Source organism: Delphinus delphis, chromosome 1 (genome assembly GCF_949987515.2).
Source record: "Delphinus delphis chromosome 1, mDelDel1.2, whole genome shotgun sequence".
Classification (NCBI taxonomy): Eukaryota; Metazoa; Chordata; class Mammalia; order Artiodactyla; family Delphinidae; genus Delphinus; species Delphinus delphis.
In genome coordinates this window covers 148,910,218-148,932,432 of record NC_082683.1, presented here as the reverse complement: position 1 = coordinate 148,932,432, position 22,215 = coordinate 148,910,218, and the positions used below count along the sequence as shown (strand labels likewise).

The 22,215-nt window shown below is 35.0% G+C and overlaps 1 protein-coding gene across 2 annotated transcripts in view; it reads left to right on the top strand.

Annotated features, from left to right (window-relative positions):
- The window catches only part of LOC132413508 (membrane cofactor protein-like), a 54,808-nt gene that overhangs the window by 9,747 nt on the left and 22,846 nt on the right, over positions 1-22,215 (top strand). Inside the window, exons 4-10 of one of the 2 annotated variants that reach the window (XM_059995517.1) lie at positions 6,584-6,669; positions 7,525-7,722; positions 13,410-13,592; positions 15,754-15,801; positions 19,740-19,793; positions 20,302-20,337; positions 20,847-21,005. In XM_059995517.1, the coding sequence (XP_059851500.1) occupies positions 6,584-6,669; positions 7,525-7,722; positions 13,410-13,592; positions 15,754-15,801; positions 19,740-19,793; positions 20,302-20,337; positions 20,847-21,001 (760 nt within the window). In that variant the 3' untranslated portion in view covers positions 21,002-21,005. The remainder of the gene's footprint in view (positions 1-6,583; positions 6,670-7,524; positions 7,723-13,409; positions 13,593-15,753; positions 15,802-19,739; positions 19,794-20,301; positions 20,338-20,846; positions 21,006-22,215) is intronic. The other variant, XM_059995525.1, reaches the window with a different exon arrangement.

Below are 22,215 nucleotides of genomic sequence, written 5' to 3'. Positions count from 1 at the left end.
TATGTTTTCTTCTGTATTATAATATACTGTCTTATATTTAGGTCTTTAATCCATTTTGAGTTTATTTTTGTATACGTTTCTATATGGTATTAAAGAATGTTCTAATTTCATTCTTTTTACATATAGCTGTCCAGTTTTCTCAGCACCACTTGTTGACTGTCTTTTCTCCATTGTCTATTCTTGCCTCCTTTGTCATAGATTAATTGACCATCAGTGTATGGGTTTATTTATGGGCTTTCTATCATGCTCCATTGATTTATATGTCTGGCTTTTCTGCCAGTACCATACTGTTTTGATGACTGTTGCTTTATTGTATAGTCTGAAGTCAGGGAGCATGATTCCTCCTGCTCCGTTCTTCTTTCTCAAGAGTGTTTTGGCTAATAGGAGTCTTTTGTGTTTCCATACAGATTTAAAAATATTTTGTTCTAGTTCTGTGAAAAATGCCATTGTATTGAATCTGTAGATTGCCTTGGGTAGTATAGTCATTTTGACAATGCTGATTCTCCCAATCCAAGAACATGGGATATCTCTCCATCTGTTTGTGTCATCTTCAGTTTCTTTCATCAGTGTCTTATAGTTTTCAGAGTACAGGTCTTTTGCCTCCTTAGGTAAGTTTATTTCTAGATATTTTATTCTTTTTGATACAGTGGTAAGTGGGATTGTTTCCTTAATTTCTGTTTCTCATCTTTCGTTGTTAGTGTATAGAAGTGAAACAGATTTCTGTATATTAATTTTGTATTCAGCAACTTTACCAGATTCATTTATGAGCTCTAGTAGTTTTCTGGTAGTGTCTTTAGGATTTTCTATGTATAACATCATGTCATCTGCAAACAGTGACAGTTTTACTTCTTTTCCAATTTGGATTCCTTTATTTCTTTTTCTTTTCTGCTTCCTGTGGCTAGGACTTCCAAAACTATGCTGAATAAAAGTGGTGAGAGTGGGCCTCCTTGTACTGTTCCAGATCTTAGAGGAAATGCTTTCAGCTTTTCACCATTGAGTATGATGTGGGTTTGTCATATATGGCCTTTATTATGTTGAGCTATGTTTCCTCTATGCCTACTTTCTGAAGAGTTTTTATCGTAAATGGATGTTGAATTTTATAAAAAGTTTGTCTGCATCTGTTGAGAGGATCACATGGTTTTTATCCTTCAATTTGTTAATATGCTGTATCACATTGATCAATCACATTGATTGATTTGTGAATATTGAAAATCCTTGCCTCCCTGTGATAAATCCCACTAGATCATGATGTATGATCCTTTTAACGTATTTTTGGAATTGGTTTGCTGGTATTTTGCTGAGGATTTTTGCATCTATTTTCATCAGTGATATTGACCTATAAATTTCTTTTTTGTGTGATATCTTTGTCTGGTTTTGGTATCAGGGTGATGGTGGCCTCAGAGAACAAGTTTGGAAGAGTTCTTTCCTCTGCAGTTTTTTGGAATAGTTTCAGAAGGATGGGTGTTACCTGTGTTTCCTTATTGATTTTCTGTCTGGATGATCTGTCCATTGATGTAAGTGGAGTGTTAAGGTCCCCTACTATCATTGTGTTACTGTCAATTTTTGCTTTATGGCTGTTAGCCCTTGCCTTATATATTGAGGTGCTCCTATGTTGAGTGCATATATATTTACAATTGTTATAATCTTCTTCTTCTACTGATCCTTTGCTCATTATGTAGTGTCTTTGTCTCTTGTAACCGTCTTTATTAAAGTCCATTTTTGTCTGACATAAGTATTGCAACTCTGACTTTCTTTTGATTTCCATTTGCATGGAATACTTTTTCCATTTCCTCACTATCAGTCTGTATGTGTCTCCAGATCTGAAGTGAGTCTCTTGTAGGCAGTGTATATATTAGTCTTGTTTTTGTAACCATTCAGCCAGTCTGTCTTTTGCTTGGAGCATTTAGTCTATTTACATTTAAGGTAATTATAGATAAGTATGTTCCTATTGCCATTTTGTTAATTGTTTTTTGTTTTTGTAGGTCTTTTTCTTTCCCCTTCTTTCATTCTCTACTCTTGTGATGACTATCTTTAATGTTATGTTTGGATTCCTTTTTCTTTTTGTATGTATATCTATTATAGATTTTTGACAATTACTGTTTTTGATTTTATATTTTACATCTAATTGTTTTGTGTAGCCCTTAACTGCTTATTGTGGATACAAATGATTTTTACTATTTGCATCTTTTAACCTCCCTACTAGCTTTGTGTGTGGATGATTTCCTACCTTTCTTGTAAGTTTGCCTTTACCAGTGAGCTTTTCCATTTTATAATTTTCTTGTTTCTATTTGTGGCCTTTGCTTTTCCACCTAGAGAAGTTCTTTATCATTTGTTGTAAAGTTGGTTTGGTAATACTGAATTATTTTAGCTTTTGCTTGTCTGTAAAGCTGTTGATTTCTCCATGAAGTCTGAATGGGAGCGTTGCTGGGTAGAGGATTCTTAGTTGTAGGTTTTTGTCTTTCATCACTTTAAGTATATCATTGCCACTCCTTTCTGACCTGCAGAGTTTCTGCTGAAAAATCAGTTGATAGCCTTATGGGAGTTCTCTTGTATGTTACTTGTTGCTTTTCCCTTGTTGCTTTTAATATTCTCTCTTTATCTTTAATTTTCATCATTTTGATTACACTGTGTCATGGTGTATTCCTCTGTGGGTTAATCCTGTATGGGACTCTCTGCACTTCTGGACTTGGGTGACTGTTTCCTTCCCCAGGTTAGAGAAGTTTTCAGCAATTATCTTTTCAAATATTTTCTCAGGTCCTTTCTCTCTCTCTCTTCTCCTTCTGGGACCCTGATAATGCAAATATTAGCATGCTTGATGTTGTCCCAGAAGTCTCTTGAACTGTCCTCATTCCTTTTCATTTTTTTTTTCTCTTCAGTGGCAGTGATTTCCACTACTCTGTCTTCCACCTCACTAATCAGTTCTTCCATCTCATTTACTCTACTATTGATACCTTCTAGTGTATTTTTCATTTCAGTTATTGTATTCTTTAATTCTGTTTGGTTGTTCTTTATATTTTCTAATTCTTTGTTAAAAACTTCTAATTTTTCATTCCGTGCATCCATTCTCTGCCCGAGTTCTTTGATCATCTTTACTATCATTACTCTGAACTCTTTCTTGGGTAGATTGCCTACCTCCATGTCACTTAGTTCTTCTGGGGTTTTATCTTGTTCCTTCATCTGAAACATATTCCTCTGTTGCTTCATTTTCTCTAAATTGCTATTTGTATTTTTATGTATGTGGTAGGTTGGTTACTTTTTTTTGGCCTTAGAGAAGTGACCCTCTGTAGGAGACATCCTATGCATCCCAGCAGTGCACTCCCCTCTCATCACCCAAGGGCCAGGGGCCAGCTGGTCCCAGGGTAGTATCTGGCCTGCATTTGCAGACTTGGCTTGCAGGTTGCAGGACTGTATTTTCTTGCTTCTGGTGTCTGCCCCCTAACTGTTGGAGCTGGGTTTTGGTCCTCTGGTGGGCAGGGCCATGTCTAGGGGTGTGTTTAGAGGTGGCTGTGGACTCAGGAAGTCTTTAAGCAGCCTGTCTGCTCATGGGTAGGGGTGTATCTCCTCCCAGTTTGTTGTTTGGCCTGAGATGTCCCAGCACTGGAGCCTACAGGCTATTGGGTGGGGCCAGGTCTTGGTGCCAAAGTATCAGCCTCTGGGAGAACTCACACAAATGAATCCCCTGATATATCTGCCGCAATGTCTATATCCCCAGAGTGAGCCACAGCTGCCTCCACTTCCCTAGGAGACCCTCCAAGATGAGTAGGTAGCTCCGGCCCAGGCTCCTATGAAGTTACTGCTTTTACCTTTGGTCCTTTGGTGTGTTTGAGACTTTTTTGTGCACCCTTTAAGAGTGAAATCTCTATTTTCCCCAATCCTGTGGAGCTCCTGCAATCAAGCCCCACTGGCCTTCAAAGCCAAATGCTCTGGGAGTTCCTCTTCCCAGTGCTGGACCCCTGGGCTGTGGGGCCTCACGTGGGGCTCAGAATTCACTCCTGTGGGAGAATCTCTGTAATATAATTATTCTCCAGTTTGTGGGGTGCCCACTGTGGGGTATGGGATTTAATTATATTGCAAGGCTGCCCCTTCTACCAGTCTCCTTGTGGTTCCATCTTTATGTCTTTAGCTGTAGGGGATCTTTTCTAGTAGGTTTCAGTCTTTTTCAATGATGATTGCTCTATAGATTGTTGTGATTTTGGTGTTCTTGTGAGAGGAGGTGAGCTTAGGGTCCTTCTACTCTGCCATCTTAGCCACTCTGTCTTTGTCTTTTGAAAGTTTGGTTATTATGTGACTTAGTGTTGATGTCTTTAAGTTCATTTTACCTGGGGGTTGTTGAGCTTCTTGGATGTTTATATTTGTGTCTTTCATCAAATTGGCAAAGTTGCTCACCATTATTTTTTTTAAATATTCTCTCTGCCCCTTTCTATCTCTCTTCTCCCTCTGAGACTCCCACGCTGTGTAGGTTGATCCACTTGATGATATCACACAGGTCCTTTAGGCTCTGCTCACTTTTCTTCACTCTTTTTCCTTTCTGTTCCTCAGACTCAGTAACTTCCACCATTCTATATTCATGTTCACTGATCCTTCTGCAGCTCAAATTTGCCTTTAATCCCTCTATTGAATTTTTAATACCAGGTATTGTACTTTTAAGCTCCACAATTTCTTTTTGGTTCCTTTTTAGGTTTTCTAACTCCTTATGATACTTCCATTTTGTTCACACATCATTTTCTTGACTTTCTCCAAGTCTTTCTTTAGTTCTTTGAGCATCTTTAAGATATTTTGATGTCTTTATCTAATATATCTATCATCAGATATTTTTCAGGAACAGTTTCTGTTCATTTGTTTTTTTATTCTGAATGGACCACACTTTCCTGTTTCTTTGTATGTCTGGTGAATTTTTGTGGAATATTGGACATTGGAATCTAATAATGTGGTCACCCTGGAAATCAGATTCTCCCCTTTCCCTAGACATTGCAGTTTTTGTTATTGTTTTTGTTTATTGATTTTTGTATCATGTTTCTGTGGCAGGGATCACCTGAGATGTAAACTGAAGGCCTTCTCAGGCTGTTTCTGTGTTTTTTCCCTGAACATGCACACTCACTTTCTAAATTTCCCCACATATGCAGTTGTTTTTGAATGTCCTAGTCTTTAGTGCCTGGCTTCTGAGAGTGGAAACATGAAAAATGAAGGTGGAAGCAAATGTTGTTGGATCTTTAAATCCCATGTAAGTCACTTCAACCAACAAGGAAAGGGCTTGCAAGAGTCGGCGAGGTGTGACAACAATGGCTGCCACCACTTTCTGTGATCAGAAATAGCAGTCAGCAATCAGAGTACAGATCCTTGGTACTTGGAAGACAGTCTTTTTGGCTATTGTACCTCCTGTAACCTGTGTGTAAGCTGCTTCAGGAGCACACGCACAGTTGCCTGCCACACTGCTGAGGGTAGGGATAAGTTGCTGCTGTTTTCCTAAGAGCTGAAACGGGCTGAAATTAATGCAATTTACCTGTCTGAGTTTTCCTCTAGAACTTGCAAGCCTTCAACAGACTCCAGAGTTCCAAAACAGTGACATCAGACAGATTCTGCCATTGCAGTTTTTGTCTAGTTATGGTGACAGATTCCTAGAGCTTCCAACTCTACTACCTTCCCAAAATCCTCTCCTAAAACACTAATATACAGAAAATGAGTACAGCTTAATGGAAAAGTCAACTTGAACCTTGTACAAGCAGTTTCACTGATTATTTTTAAACTGATCAAGTAAAAATATTAGAACATCCTGTCATAGATATAGAGAGCCTATTAGGTACTTTGAGAGGTACCAAAAACTTAAAGCATAGACTCTTCTCAAAAAAAGTTGTAGCCTGGTTAGAAACACAATATATACTAACATAATATATTAAATCAAAATAGTAAATAAGAAGTGCCAAATACATGCCATTATTTATGATCATTACAATGAGAATCCAGAAGAAGAGAGTACTGTGAATTTAAATCATCAGAGAAGATTTCATTAAGTAATATTCCCAAGCTATTCCTGGAAAGATATTCTGATCTAAAGAATATTAAAAAGAACTAAAACTTACCTAGTACTCACTATGTGTCAGATGCTAACTTATTCTCAAAACAACCCCATGATGTATGTACTATTATCTCTTTTACATAGATGAGGAAATTGAGCAAGAGGAACAGTAAGAGACTTTCCAAAGCTTAAATAACAAGTCATTCATGGAGCTGGGTCTCGAATCCAGGCAGGCAAGCTCTAGGGCCTGATCTCTCTGCTCAGTCCTTGCTGAGCAGAATGGTGTGAGCAAAAGCATAGAAGTGAATGCGTGGTGCATTTGCCAGAGATGGTGAAGAGGCCACACTGACAGGCGTGATAGTAATTTCGACATTTTGCTGTTGGACAGTGTGTGTCCACATGCAGAAGCTCTATTTGATTAAAATTGCAGATTTGGTTAGCACTTTCATTATATCATGTCATTTAAGAAACTTCTCCCTCAAACTACTGTAGTACAGAAAAACAACCATATAAAAATTTTCAGTATTATGTGCTGTTAAAGAAACAGTAACCTTTTCTTTTTTCATTTAGTTATTACTTAAGAGGAAAAAGCATTCTAACTTGTAACCGTATTGGAGGGAATGTGCATTGGAGTGATAAGATACCACATTGTGAAAGTAAGTAAATTCTCACTTTAGAATTTAGATTAGGAATTTTCAAACTTTTTGGCTTCAGGACCTGTTTATGCTGTTAAATCAACAACGATTCCAAAGAGCTTTTCTTTATGTGGGTTATGTCTATTGGTATTCATTATATTGGAATTAAAACAAAAGTTTTTAAAATAGTTAATTATTAAATCATTTTTAGGAACAGTAAAGTCAATACATGTTAATATATACAACATATTTTTATGAAAAAATTAAAAATTTCCAAAACCAACAGTGGGAATAGTGGCATTGTTTTACATTTTTGAAAATCTCTTCAATATCTGGCTTAAAGGAAGCCGTCTGGATTCAGTCTGTGGCAAAATCACCCAATTTGTAGATTCTGGAAAATTTCACCATAAACTTACAAGGATGACAGTGAAATAAGACCATATCTTGGTATTAGTGTGACCCATGGATGGAGTGAATGGATATGTTTTAAAATTACAAATATGCATTTCTTAGCTAGCAGTGAATTTTATTTTTAATCACAAGCATATTTTCTCATTAAATTTCCATCTCTTATGATGATTAGAACAAAACTTAGCATATCCTTATAGATAAATATAGGTATTTCATATAGGTACTTTATATAGGTATTTAAGAAAATGAGTTTGGTTCTTAAAAGTTTATTTCTACATGATTTGAATTTGGGATAACACATTTTCTCGTGGAAACTCTCCTCTAAATGGATAAAGGATTCACAACTAACTTCTAGAAATCATATGTTAAAGAACTTACTGAAGGTAGTTCATAGGACTTTTCTGATGCTGTCTTACTCCTTCACCTTCCCTTTACCTTTATTTTCTCTTTTTACCCCTTTTTAAGAGATTTTTTGTGGACGACCTCCAGAAATAAAACATGGAAAACACACCAATAGCTACAGGAATATATTTGAATATAATGAATTAGTAACTTATAGTTGTAATCCTTCAAATGGATCAGATGAATATTCGCTTGTTGGAGAGAGACAGCTTATTTGTTCTGGACCTGGCAAATGGAGTAGTGCTGCTCCTCTGTGTAAAGGTAATAATGTTTCCATTTGTTTCCTTCATCATTTGTAAATACTGTGGAACACTTCGTAAATAGTTTTACCTATAAGTGAAACAGTCATATATGTTTCTTTCTCCGGTTAAATTGACTTCTAATCTAATTTAGGCCAAATCGAACAGAAAATATTTCTAGTTGTGAGGTTTCCCACCCCTCACACCAGATGTTCTTGACATTACAATTTACACAGTGTGAACTAATTGTGTGTGTGTGTGTGTGTGTGTGTGTGTGTGTATTAGGATATTTTTGCTTGAAAGAACTGAAAAACTCAACACATCCTGCCTCAAAAATAAAGTTTTTTCTTATATTGCAAGATGTCTGAGAGTTCTGGCTACAGATAATGGTAGAGAAATTTTTAAAAGCTAAGCTTCTCATTGATAAGAATGATAAACTCTGAACAAAATATATCTTTAAAACAATATTTAAGGCACTAAAGAGTGACATAAAGCAAGGAGATGCTAGAGGGGATTTGATTCTTGGAAGAAAACCACTGAATAACAGGATAATATTTACTCTTTTCAAGTTCACATGGGACATTCTCTAGGGTAGCTCATATTCTAGGCAATAAGATTATTTTTAGCACATTCCAAAGAATTGAAATCATTAAGTGCATTATCTGTTCACAATGGAATAAACATAGACATTAAAACAGGGCTAATCTAGAAAATTCACAAATACTTGAAAATTATGAAAGGCACTCCTTACTAACCCATGAGTCAAAGATGAAGTAACAAGGGAAGTTAGACAGTGTTTTGAATTGAGTAAAAATGAAAAACACAATACATCAAAATATCAAAATTTGTGTGATAACAACAAAAGCATTGCTTAAAGGGAAATTTATAGCATGAAATACTTGTGTTAGAAAAAACTAAAAGTCTCAAATCAACAATCTAAGCTTCCACCTTAAAAAACTAAAAAAAGAAGAGCAAACTCAAAATAAGGAGACATAAGATGATCATAAAGTTAGAGAGAAATCAATGAAATTGTGAAGAGAAAATAATAGAGAAAACCAATGAAACAAACCCCTGGTTCTTGGGGAAGATCAATAAAATAGATAAAGCTATAACTAGGCTGACAAGAAAGAAAAAGATATTTAATAAGTCAGACAGAGAAAGACAAATACTGTATGATATCATTTATATGTGGAATCTAAAAAATACAACAAAGTAGTAAATATAACAAAAAAGAAGCAGACTCACAGATATAGAGAGCAAACTAGTGGTCACCAGTGAGGAGGGGCAATATGGGAGTGTGGGCGTGGAAGGTACAAACTATTGGGTATAAGATAGGCTACAAGGATGTATTGCACAACACGAGGAATATAGCCAATATTTTGTAATAACTGTAAATAGAATGTAACCTTTAAAAGTTGTATCAGGGGCTTCTCTGGTGGCGCAGTGGTTGAGAATCTTCCTGCTAATGCAGGGGACACGGGTTCGAGCCCTGGTCTGGGAGGATCCCACATGCCGCGGAGCAAGTAGGCCTGTGAGCCACAACTACTGAGCCTGTGCATCTGGAGGCTGTGCTCCGCAACAAGAGAGGCCGTGATAGTGAGAGGCCTCCGCACACCGCGATGAAGAGTGGCCCCCGCTTGCCACAACTAGAGAAAGTCCTTGCACAGAAACGAAGACCCAACACAGCAAAAATAAATTAATTAATTAATAAACTCCTACCCCCACCATCTCCTTTAAAAAAAAAAAGTTGTATTAAAAAAATAAATTTTTCGGGGCTTCCCTGGTGGCACAGTGGTTGAGAGTCCGCCTGCCGATGCAGGGGACACAGGTTCGTGCCCCGGTCCGGGAGGATCCCACATGCAGCGGAGTGGCTGGGACCGTGAGTCATGGCCGCTGGGCCTGCGCATCCGGAGCCTGTGCTCCACAACAGCGAGACGCCCGCGTACTGCAAAATAAATAAATTAAATTAAATAATTTTTTTAAAAGAATGAAAAAGAGGACAACACTATTCTTCAGACATTTAAATGGATATTAAAAAATATTACAATGATGATAGTTGTAATATTACATCTTTATGCCTATAAATTTGACAACTGAAATAAAATTGACAAATTCCTTGAAAGACAAAAAATACCGAAATATCTTCACATGAATATATAGGTAACCTAAATAGTCTTATACCTATTAAGGAGATATAATTTGTAGTTAAAAACCTTCCCACAGTGAGAACTGAGGCCCAGATGGCCTCCTTGGGGAATTAATTCTACCACACATTGCAGATATAAATAATAGCACCTCTACACAAACCGTTCAAGAAATATAAGAGGAGGAAATGCTTCTCAACTCACTTCATGGGGACATTACTTGTTACTAAAACCAGACAAAAACATTGAAAGAAAATTGTAAACAATATCCTTATTGAATATAGAACTTTTCAACAAAATATCAACAAATCAAATCCTGCTATACGTCTACGTCTCTATTCCTGCCCTACAAATAGGTTCATCTGTACCATTTTTTCTAGATTCCACATATTCCAAAAACAAATATACGATATTTGTTTTTCTCTTTCTGGCTCACTTCACTCTGTATAACAGACTCTAGGTCCATCCACATCTCTACAAATGACCCAATTTCGTCACTTTTCATTGTACTGCAGAAACTAACACAACATTGTAAAGCAGTTTTACTCCAATTAAAAAAAAAAAAAGAAAAAAAATCCTGCTATATATAAAAATAAGAATACATTATAGCCAAGTAAGATTTATTCCATAAATGCAAGATTGGTTCAGATTTTAAAATTAATCAGTGTTATTTACCATGTCAAAAGACTATAATGAAAAAATATATGATCATCTTAATAGATGCAAAAAAAAGCAATTGACAGAATTCATCATCTTTTTATGGTAAAACTTAGCAAACTAGGAACAGAATGGAACTAACTATATCAACCTGATAAAAGGTACATACGAAAATCGCACAACTAACATTATGCTTAATAGTAAAAACCTATTTTCTTTCCCCCCAAGGTAGGAAGAAAGGAAGTATGTCTACATTCATTACTCTATTCAGCATTGCACTGGAGGTCTCACTCACTGCAATAAGGCAAGAGAAAGAAATAAGCATACATACATTGGAATGAAAGAAATAAAATAGTTTGTATTCATTTATAACATGATTGTCTATGTAGAAAATTCCAAAGACTGATGTTTTAGCAAGGTTGCAAAATATAAGATCAACATACAGAAATCAATCGTATGTCTACATACTAGCAATAAATCATTACTGAAAGTTTTATTTACAACAACTATTTGCAAATCCAAAACACAAAATGCTTGCATATAAATCTAACTAACATATATGAAAGATTTAGATGGTATAAACCACTAAACACTAATAAAGGAAATTAAAGACCTTAATAAATAAAGGGATATACATTGGCCATGAAATGGAAGACTCAAAATAACAAAGGTGTAAATTCATTATAATTGATCTATAAATTCAACATAATCCCAATAGAAAACCCAGTAAACCTTTTTGTATAAATTGACAAACTGATTCTGAAATTTATATGGAAAGACAAAAGAGCTAGAATAGTTAAACAGTTTTTGAAAATGAACTGGAGGATGTACTCTACCTGCTGTCAAGACTTAGTATAAAGCATACTATAAGGCATATAAGTAAGACAGTTGGTATTGGTGAAAGGATAGATATATAGAGCAATAAACAAAATAGTGAGTCCAGGATCAGACCCTTGTAAATATGTCCAGTTGATTTTCACAGGTATACAGACAATTCAGTGGGGAACAATTTTTTCAACAAATGGTACCAGCACAATTGAACACCCATATGCTATAAAAAAAAAAAAGAACCTCAGCCCATGTTAGCACCATATGGAAACATTTATTCAAAATGAAGCATAGACATACATATGAAACCTACAACTACAACACTTTTACAAGAAAACACAGAAAATATTTGTGACCTAGCCAAAGATTTCTCTAATACAACCCATAAAGCATGATGCTTTAAAGAAAAAAATAATAAATTGGATACTCCAAACTCAAAATTTCTGGACTGCAGAAGATATTATTAAGAGAACAACAACAAAAAGCAATAGATGGGGAGAAAATATTTTCAAAGTACGTATCTAATAATTTGCTTGTATCTATTATATAGGAAGAACCCTCAAAACACAATAATAAGAAAACAGTTTTTTTAAATGAGCAAAAATTAGTAATAGACATATTTCACCAAATGTGATATGTAGATGGCAAAAAGTACATGAAAAGTTGCTCAATATCATTAGTAATTACAGGAATGTAATTTAAAATCACAATGAGATACCACTAACCAACTATTAGAATGGCTGAAATTAAAATAAAAAATGTGGCAATGCAAGCAGTCAAATATACATGTAATTGAAGTTTCAGAGAGGAGGGAGAGGAATACAGAAAATTATTTGAATAAACACGGGCCAAAATATTTCAAATTTGATCCAAAACAATAACCCTACAGGTACAAGAAATTCAGTGACCCTAGCAGGATAAGTAAAAACTTTAATTTTACCAAGAAACCTCCACCAAACTAAATACATCATGTTAAAACTACTGAAAACAAAAAATAAAAGAAAAGGGAGCCAGGGAAAAAAGGTATTATATTGAGGACACACCCACCCACCCCCATCTCCCCGTTACCCACGTTAAGAATGACAGCTGATGTCTCTTAAGGAACTGTGGAGATGGGAAGACAATAATCTCTGATAATGTGCTGAAAGAAAAATAAAACACTTAACCTAGAATTCACTGTCAAGGAGAAATCTTCCAAAACTGAAGGTGAAATAAATAAAAAACAGTTTCAGATAAACAAAAGTTTGGGGAATTTGTCATCAGCCAACCTGAACACAAGAATTGATAAAGAAGTTCTCCTGGCTGAACAGAAATGATGTGATATTTGATGGAAATTCAGATCCACAGGAAAGGAGGAAGAACACTATTCTGGTTTAAAAGTCTGTATATTATCTGGCCCTTATCTATTGCTCAGATTTAATCTCATAAGATATCCTCTTGAACTCTCTGCTCAGCCCAGTGTTTTTCAGTGTTTTTTTTTTTTCCGAATTCTGCAAAACACATTCACAGATATTGAAGTCAATCTAGAGGGTCACGACCTGTATTTTACTTTGGAGAAGTAGAGTAGAATGGGAAACACCAGAGTACACTGGTGTGAGGGCTGAGCATTTTGCCTGGCTAGCTTCTTTTCAACTTTTAAAATCGAACTCAAATATTACCTTCTCAAAAAAGTCTTTGCTACCTTTCTAAAAGAGCAGGGTACTGTAATTAGTGTCAGCATGACCTTAGAAAAAATCCTAGAGCTAAAGAGTATCAAAAGTATCAAAAGTTTTGAACTTGCCCTGAATTTGTACCTGGTAGTCACACTTTCTCAAGACTTGTCATTAATGGAAAAAAATGTAGGAAAGCCAATAAAGTATAATGACAGTCTGTTCTAGGTGAAAAAACGTTATTAAGTTTCTCTAAATCCATTTGCCTGAAATTCAGATGCACAAATAAAGTCTTTTTTTGTTTTCAATTAACATCTTGCCTTTCATTCCTTGGCTTTTTCTTCCCACTGGAAATTACTACTTTGCACTAGTTTTTCTGGTCCTGTGTGAAAGCAGCTTTTTATTAATTCTGGAATTTCTCCAATTTTCAGTGGTCAAATGTGACCGTCCAGTACTCAAACATGGAATAATCGTATCAGGAAGTAGAAAAAAATTTTCCTACCAAGCAGTGGTGATATTTGAATGCCTCCAGGGTTTTTACCTTAATGGCAGCAACCTAGTGTTCTGTGGTGGTAATAATACTTGGGAGCCTGAGATGCCAAAGTGTATTAAAGGTACAAATGTTGTCTCTTTCCTTTTTTTAAATTTTGTCTTTTAGTTTTTATTTCTTTGACATTGACAAGAATAATTGAAAAAATAAATCTTTGTATTTAACTCTGTCTTGTATCCATTTCCATGAGAGATGTATGACAGAACTTACATAGAATTCTGCTGTTGTGATTTTGTATGTTTTTATAGAGTCTTAGCACATTCTGTTAGCAAAGAACACAGGTATATTAATGTCTCTTGTTTGGTATTTTTATGTATAAAAATAGATGGGAATGATTTTTCAGAGTAAATCAAAGCATGGGAATTTTTACCTATATAAGTCAAGAATGAGAGCCATAATTCATATAAATGATATGAAAGTAGTAATCCCATGTGGTTTGTTCTTCAGTGCTGATTCCTCTCAATACAAAACTCCCAATTTTGAGCCATTCAGATTAAGTAACTTCCTGCTTATATTTTACAAAAAAATCCTTTAAATTCATGTGATTTACACGCATTCATCATTTTTAGTAATGAAAAGAGGAAGAATATATTTACAGCCATTTTAGTTGTTATGCTTAGTGATTCTAAAAGTATTTGCCATAGTCCACAGATATCAACAGATGTGTGAACTTGGACAAGTTACGTAAACTTTAAATATATTTACTTACATGTAAAATGATTTAATGCCTTCCTCACTGGGTGATAACAAAGTCAAAATGGGATCCATTTAAAGCACTTAGCACAGTGCCTGGCATCTAGAAAGCTCTTAGGTAGCTTGTATGACTTACAGCATCACCTTCACAGGGTATCTTCCAGGTCCAGGACTATGTTTCATTTTCCAGACTGCAACCAGTTTTGTTCTTTTTATACTGGGAAATTTCTGTTGTCACCAGAATAAGACCAGTATTTCTACCACTCCCCACCTCATACAAATATCATTTGTATCTTTACTGGGCATTTTTATTTGACAACAGAAAGTAAATTTCATAACAACAGAAAGGCAGGAGAAGTCCTTACTTATTGAAATGAAATGGAGGATTTCTGGCAGGGACTACTAATTAGCTGCTCTGCTTAAGACTTGAGAGACTATTTTGATATGGTAGAAGGAATTATATTCCTGATTTCAGGGCTGCTTTCTCTGGCTTCTTCCTTTTAGTTGCAGCAGAAGCAAGAGACAAGAGGAAGAGAGGGAAGAGCATTAACCTGGGCAGACTGCATTCAGGGTCCTAGTGTGGCTCTGCTCACTCAAGTAACATCATTTCTATGGGTTCTAGTTTCCTGTTGTCTAATGACTCAAACTAATGTCAGTTACTGGCATCTAATTTGTTTCCTATTGCCCTGATATTTTGAAGGATTGAGGGGGATTATTCATGTTAACATGGTAATTAGAACACCTTATATAATTCCTGTAAACCTGGTACCCAGTAACCTCCTTCAGTACCTTGGTGAGTGCTGTGAAGTTTTGTGGGAAAAGAGATGTTTTTTTGGTGGATGATATATAAAGATTGCATACGAAATTTATATTCATTGACCCATCCATGTCCTAGTGGGCCTATACACTGTGGTATACTATATTTGTTGATATGCTCTTTTGAAAGTTGACCATAAACATTTCATAAGGACTTATAAAACACTGATACAGTTTAGTGTTTGAAGAAGATATGAATTGTTTGTGAGAAAAAGCCTATGAAGAGAAGAAGCTACAGTGATCTTTTTTTAAAATCAAAAGTCAACTCTCCTTATGGGATTGTCAATCATTTTTTATCATCAGTTAGAGAAAGACTATACCAAAAGGATCAGTAGCAACATATAATGGTGTTAAGTCAGATCTAAATGTGCTAATATGAAAAAATGTCCAAGAAATCCTTAGTGAAAAAGAAAAAAATTATGGAATATACTACTTGGATCTTTTAAAAGAATACATAAATTTTATGATTTATAATTAGTTAACTACTAGGATTTTCATTATAAAATACAAAGTTGTAGTGAACATTTTATATACACATCCTTATGCACTTGTACAAATATATATTTAGGTTAAACCCAGGAGTAGAATTGCAAAGTTCTGAGTGTATGTGTATTATTTATTTTGAGAAATAATCTTAAAAAAAATTAAAAACCAAAATTAAATTCATAATTTTGTGTTGACAAGGATGGTGAATTGAGTCAAATTTATTTTTCCAGGTTACAAGCCTACTCATCCAACCAAGACTCCACTTGCAAAATATCCAGGTTCAGTAACTCTTTATCCTACTTATAGTTAAGAAATTTATAAAGTGATGGGTGTAAAATCATGTCTTATTTTAATTTGCATTTCTTTAATTATCAGTGAGGCTTAACTTTTTCTGTCTACATTTATTTATTCATGTTCTTTGTTCATTTTTCTATTAGGTTTCTAAAACTTTTTTTTTGTTGATTTGAACTTACTATAAATTAAAGCCCTTTTAATGTGAAGTGAACTTTTTTCCTAGGGTTGTTTTTTTTATTTTATTTTATTTTAGTTTAGTTTAGTTTTTTGCTTTATTTTCACTAGTCAGTTTTCTTTTAGGATTTTATACTGTACTATTAGATATGGGTTGCTTTTTATAACTTTTTGTTACCTGAGTATATTTTTATACATGAATATATTTTGGTAAATTTTCAAACATTACAGAAGTATACAGAGTAAAAGATTAGTTCTCCCTTCCTAGCCTATTACCTTAGTTAATCACTGTTAGGGTGTCTTTGTATCTATTTCTGTACATCAAAATCCTTATATATGTAGCTATACATTTAATTTGGTGTTTATTTTCTTAAACAAAAATGGCAACATACCATTCATATTTTTTTGAAACTAGCATTTTTCCACTTAATGTCTTATATTGGGATTGTATTTTGATTTATTCTCATCCTTTTAAATGATGACTTTAATATATGCCATCATATTTTATTTAACTCTTCTCCTTATGGTGGTCATTTATATGTGCAAAACTTTTACATTAATAGGTAGCTGGATATATCGATCTTTTCCCTAATGGCTGTGAGTGTTGTGTCTTTCTTATAAAAGTTCTAGGACTTCCTCAAGCTGAAATTATATAAACATTTCAACCATGCATCCTAATTGCATTCTTTGGATTTAAATCTTTGGTACATCTGAAATTCATTATGGTATGTGGAATGAGATTGGGTACCTCTTCACTCCACCCACCCCTATCCAATGGCAAAGTAGCACCATTTGTTGAATAACTTGTCTTCTCTCCAAGTGTTTTGAGGTGCCACTTTTTATCATCCATTAAATCCATAGGTGTTTTTGTCTTCTATCTGTTCCCTTGAACTCTGTCCATATCTGTGCCAACACCCAGTTGTTGTTGTTTTTCATTCTAGTACTATAATATGTTTTAATGTCTGGCAGAACGCTTACTGTAATTTTTTCAGATCAACATTTATTTAATTTTTCTTACCATTTCATCCAATTCAATAGCATTATATACATTCACATTGTTGTGCAACCATCACTACTATCTATCTCTAAAACTTTTTCATCATCTCAAACTAAAAACTTTATACCCATTAAGCAGTAATGCTCCTTTCTCCCTCCTCCCACATTCAATAACCTCTTTCTACTTTCTGTCTCTGAATTTAACTTACCTAGATAACTCATTTAAGTGGTACTTTACATGTGTCCCTTTGTGTCTGGATTAGTCCACTTAGCATAATGTCTTCAAAGTTCATCCACCTTGTATCAGAACTTTATTCCTTTTTATGGCTGAAAATATTCCAGTGTTTGTATATACCACATTTTATTTATTCATTCATCTGTTGATAGATACTGGGTTGTTTTCACCTTTTGACATTCTAAACAATGCTTTTCAGAATATTGGCATTCAAGTATCTGTTTGAGTCTCTCTTTTGAAAATTTTTTGGGGGTATATACCTGGGAGTGGAATTGTTGTGTTATATATTAATTCTTGTTTAATTTTTGGAGGAACATCCATAGTGTCTTCCATTTTTAAAAAGTTTTTAAGTGGCTGCACCATTTTCATTCCCACAAGTGATGTACAAAGTTTCTAATTTCTCAAAATCTTTGCCAACACATGTTAATTTCTGTTTTTTATATAATAACCATCATAATCTATGTTAGTTAATAGGTGTGAAGTAGTATCTCATTGTGGCTTTTATTCACCTAACGATTAGTGATATGGTGAGCAGCTTTTCATGTGCTTCTTGACCATTTGCATATCTTCTTTGGAGAAATGTCTATTCAAGTCCCTTGCCCATTTGTAAAATGGCTTTTTGTTGTTGTTATTGAGTTTTAGGAATTCGTAATATATTTCGGATATCAATCCCTTATCAGATGTATGATTTACAGATGTTTCTGCCCATTCTGTGAGTTGATTTTTACTCTGTTGATAGTGTCCTTTGATGCACAAAAGTTTTTAATTTTGATGTAGTCCAAAATATCTATTTTTTCTTTTGTTGCCTATGCTTTTGGTGTCACATCTAAAAAGTCATTGCCAGTTCAACATCATGAAATTTGTCCTCTATGTTTTCTTCTAAGAGTTTTATAGTTTTAAGTCTTTTGTTTTTGATTCATTTTGAATTAATTTTTTTTTTTTTTTTTTGCTGTACGCGGGCCTCTCACTGTTGTGGCCTCTCCCATTGCGGAGCACAGGCTCCGGCCCGTGCAGGCTCAGCGGCCATGGCTCACGGGTCCAGCCTCTCCGCGGCATGTGGGATCCTCCCGGACCGGGGCACGAACCCGTGTCCCCTGCATCGGCAGGCAGACTCTCAACCACTGCGCCACCAGGGAAGCCCCTTGAATTAATTTTTGTATATGATGTAAGATAAGTGTCAAATTTCATTCTTTGCATATGGATATCCAGTTTTCCAAAAATCACTTGTTGAAAAGACTGCCCTTTCCCCATTGAATGCTCTTAGCACCCTTGTGAACAATCATTTGACCATATAAGCAAGGGTTTGTTTCTGGGCCCTATATTCTATACCATTGGTCTGTATGTCTGTCTCTATGCCAGTACGATTCTGTTTTATTATTGTAGCTTTTTAGTAAGTTTTGAAATCAGGAAGTATGAGCCCTTTCAACATTGCTCTTCTTTTTCAAGATTGTCTTGGCTGTTGCTAGTCCCTTGAGATTCCATATAAATTATAGGTTGTATTTTTCTTTTCCTGCAAAATACATTTTCAAGATGGTGATAGAGAGTACATTTAATCTGTAAATTGTTTTGTGTAGTATTAACATCTTAACAATATTAAGTCTTCCTGTCCATGACCACAGGATGTCTTTCTGTTTATTTATGTCTTCTTCACTTTCTTTCAGCAATTTTTATAGTTTTCAATGTACAAGTCTTTCATCTCCTTGGTTAAGTTTATTTGAGTATTTTATTCTTTTTAATGCTATTGTAAATGGAATTGTTTGCTTAATTTCATTTTTGGATTGTTCATTGTTAGTGTATAGAAACACAACTGATTTTTGTGGGTTCATTTTGTATCTTCAACTTTGCTGAATTTATGTATTAGTTCTAACAGTTGTGTATGTGTTTGTGTGTACATGTGTGATCTTTATAGAGCTTTCTATATAAAAAATCATGTCATCTATAAAGAGAGATCATTTTATTTCTTCCTTCCCATCTGGATATTTTTAACTTCTTTTTTACGTAATGGTTCTGACCCAAACTTCCAATGTTACATTGAATTGAAGTGGCAAATGCAGGAATTCTGTGTTGTTCCTGATCTTAAGGGAAAAAAGTTTTAGTATTTCAACATTGAGTATGATGTTAACCATGAGTATTTTATAAATGGCCTGTATAATATTGAAGAGTCTTTCTACTCCAGAGCAACTTCTAAATCATTTTTAAGCCCTCCTCTATCTTTTAAGTAGAATCATATTGAATTCAAGCCTAATTTTTTGGAATACACTAATGATAAGTTTGCTTGCTATACCACAGAATTAGTTGCAAGGAATATCAGTGGACAGGAAGAAGAATGTTGATGGCATTGGATATAAATTTATAATATTTTATGATGCAACTTTTAGGAAACATTAATATAATTTATAAGGAAAATTAAATTATAATTATGAATTATAAAAAGGCACAAGACCAAAACCAATGAATTTATAGATCTTTAAGATTTATTTAGTCTTTCATTTTACCTATTTCCATTTTTTTTCCTAGGATATCCCAATCCCAGCAATGAAATACTATCACTTGATGACTTTGAGGATTTAGGTATTATTTTGTTATTAATAACCCTGTACTATGAGGCCTTAGAGTTCTACATGGAAATATCATGTTCCAATCATTTGTAGGTAGGGAAAAAACAATGTGTCACAAATAATTAGTAATAGTTGACATTTATAGTTATTTTATTAGTGCAGGTACCATAACAAATGTAAGTGGTGATATATATAGACACATGTAGATAATTTTCTCTAATCTAGTAAATTCTAACAGTACTAGTAACCTATACAAAATAACCTGGTGCGGTAGCTAAAGCACAAAACAATGAAAAATGAGGCTCCTGTTAAGAGTTTCACAAGGTGGATCCTGTACCTGGAATCTGTTTAAAAGGGTTCTGTGATCAAAATGACTTGGATGCAGTAGCAGACATGCTAAAACTAGATTGATAAACATTTTTGCTGTAGTTTTTAGATGATCTGATCAAAATTAAAATACAGCTGCTATCTAGGACCCATAGATGCTTAATATCTTCAAAACTGTTTTCATTTTTTCTCAGATACAGGAATCATTGCTCTGATTATTCTTACTGCAAGTAAGTATCTCAAACTTCGATACCACTTAAATGAAAATGTAATATGAAGATGAGATGCACATTATTTTTTCAATGACTTTTCAGTTGCTGTAGTTTTTATAGGTTGAAATTGAGTAGAACAGTCTAAAAAAACCTGACCTTTTCTGTGATATACTACCTTGTGTTGGTGATTGTATATTCTTTTATATTCTACATGTCCACTTAGTAACAAACCCTAAATGATGCACGTTTTTTTCAAAATTATTAGTCATATGAGTCTATTTCCCAAATATACTTTGGGTAATTTTCTAAATTAAGCAAAGACTCTGACTTATTGTGGACTGTTTAAGTGATTCCAGGGGATTGGATTTAGATACTGAAGGGTTGAGATGGAATATAAATGTATATGTATAGAAAATAACATTTTCTAACCGCAGAAATGTAACCAATGTTTATTTCTTCTGCTTGGTTTGGAATCTTGGTGATTAATTTTCAGAGTCACATGTCATTTGTTTCCTGTTTTCTTGTAGTTGTTGCTGTTGTAGTAGTTTGTACCTGCTTATACAGATGTCTTCACAGTGAGAGGAAAGAGGAGAAGGATATGAAAAAGAAGGAGAAGAAAGAGAAGAAGGAAAAGGAGAAAAAGGAAAACAAGAACAAGGAGAAGGAGAAGAGAAGAAGATGAAAGAGTAAATCAAAGCATGTTTCCTCTAACTTATTCTAAACTTTGTACTTCTGATATACTTTTGTGCAGTTTTTTTTTTGTCCTCTATATTGCATGCTGTGTTTTCCTAAAATGTGCCTGCATGAGTGTGCTGTCTGAATTGCATTTCATTACTAAAAATGTTTTTAGCTGCTTTTAATATCACTGCAACCAGAGAAATTTGTGCAGAATTTCATCAGCTATTCTGACTGTAGGAAAAGTTTCTGTGGGATTTGAGGTTTAAGTTCTTCAGCAAATCGTGGACTGTTAGAGGATTTTCCCTACCCTAGGTGTACCCTACTTCCTAGATTGAACTGGTGGCCAAGATGAAATTTTAAATGGTTCACTGGATACTTTGACATTTATATTCACTGCAGTTTTTATGATGAAAATCTCCATTTATCTGTCCAACTTAGGTCACTGTAAGAAGCTATGTAGTTAAAATTTGATTTCATTTAGAGTTGTTATTTATATAACTGGGGAATTAAAAGCAGCATTATTTGATTTCCCATTTATGATCTCTTAATTTACTAAGTGGCAGTAAAACTGATGGGATTAAACTTCAAGTTACTGAAAGGGGTAGGATTTATAAGCCATCTCATTAGTTTTGTCTTTCTCTTTATCTGTAAAAGTGAAAAAATCAGTGGGGTGCTTAGAATAAAAGGAAAGTGTGCAGAGGATATTCAAGATGGCGAAGGATTAAGACATGGAGATCACCTTCCTCCCCACACATACATCAAAAATACATCTACATGTGAAACAACTCCTACAGAACACCTACTGAACGCTGGCAGAAGACCTCAGACTCCGCAAAAGGCAAGAAACTCCCCACATACCTGGGTAGGGCAAAAGAAAAAACAGAGACAAAAGAATAGGGATGGGACCTGTACTTCTGGGAGGGAGCTGTGAAGGAGGAAAAGTTTCCACACAGTAGGAAGGCCCTTCACTGGCAGAGACGGGGGTGGGTGAGGGGGAAGCTTCGGAGCCACGGAGGAGAGTGCAGCAACAGGGTGCAGAGGGCACAGCGGAGAGATTCCCGCACAGAGGATCAGTGCCGACCAGCACTCACCAGCCTGAGAAGCTTGTCTGCTCACCCGCTGGGACTGGTGGGGGCTGGGAGCTGAGGCTCCAGCTTCGGAGGTCAGATTCCAGGGAGAGGACTGGGGTTGGCTGCGTGAACACAGCCTGAAGGAGGC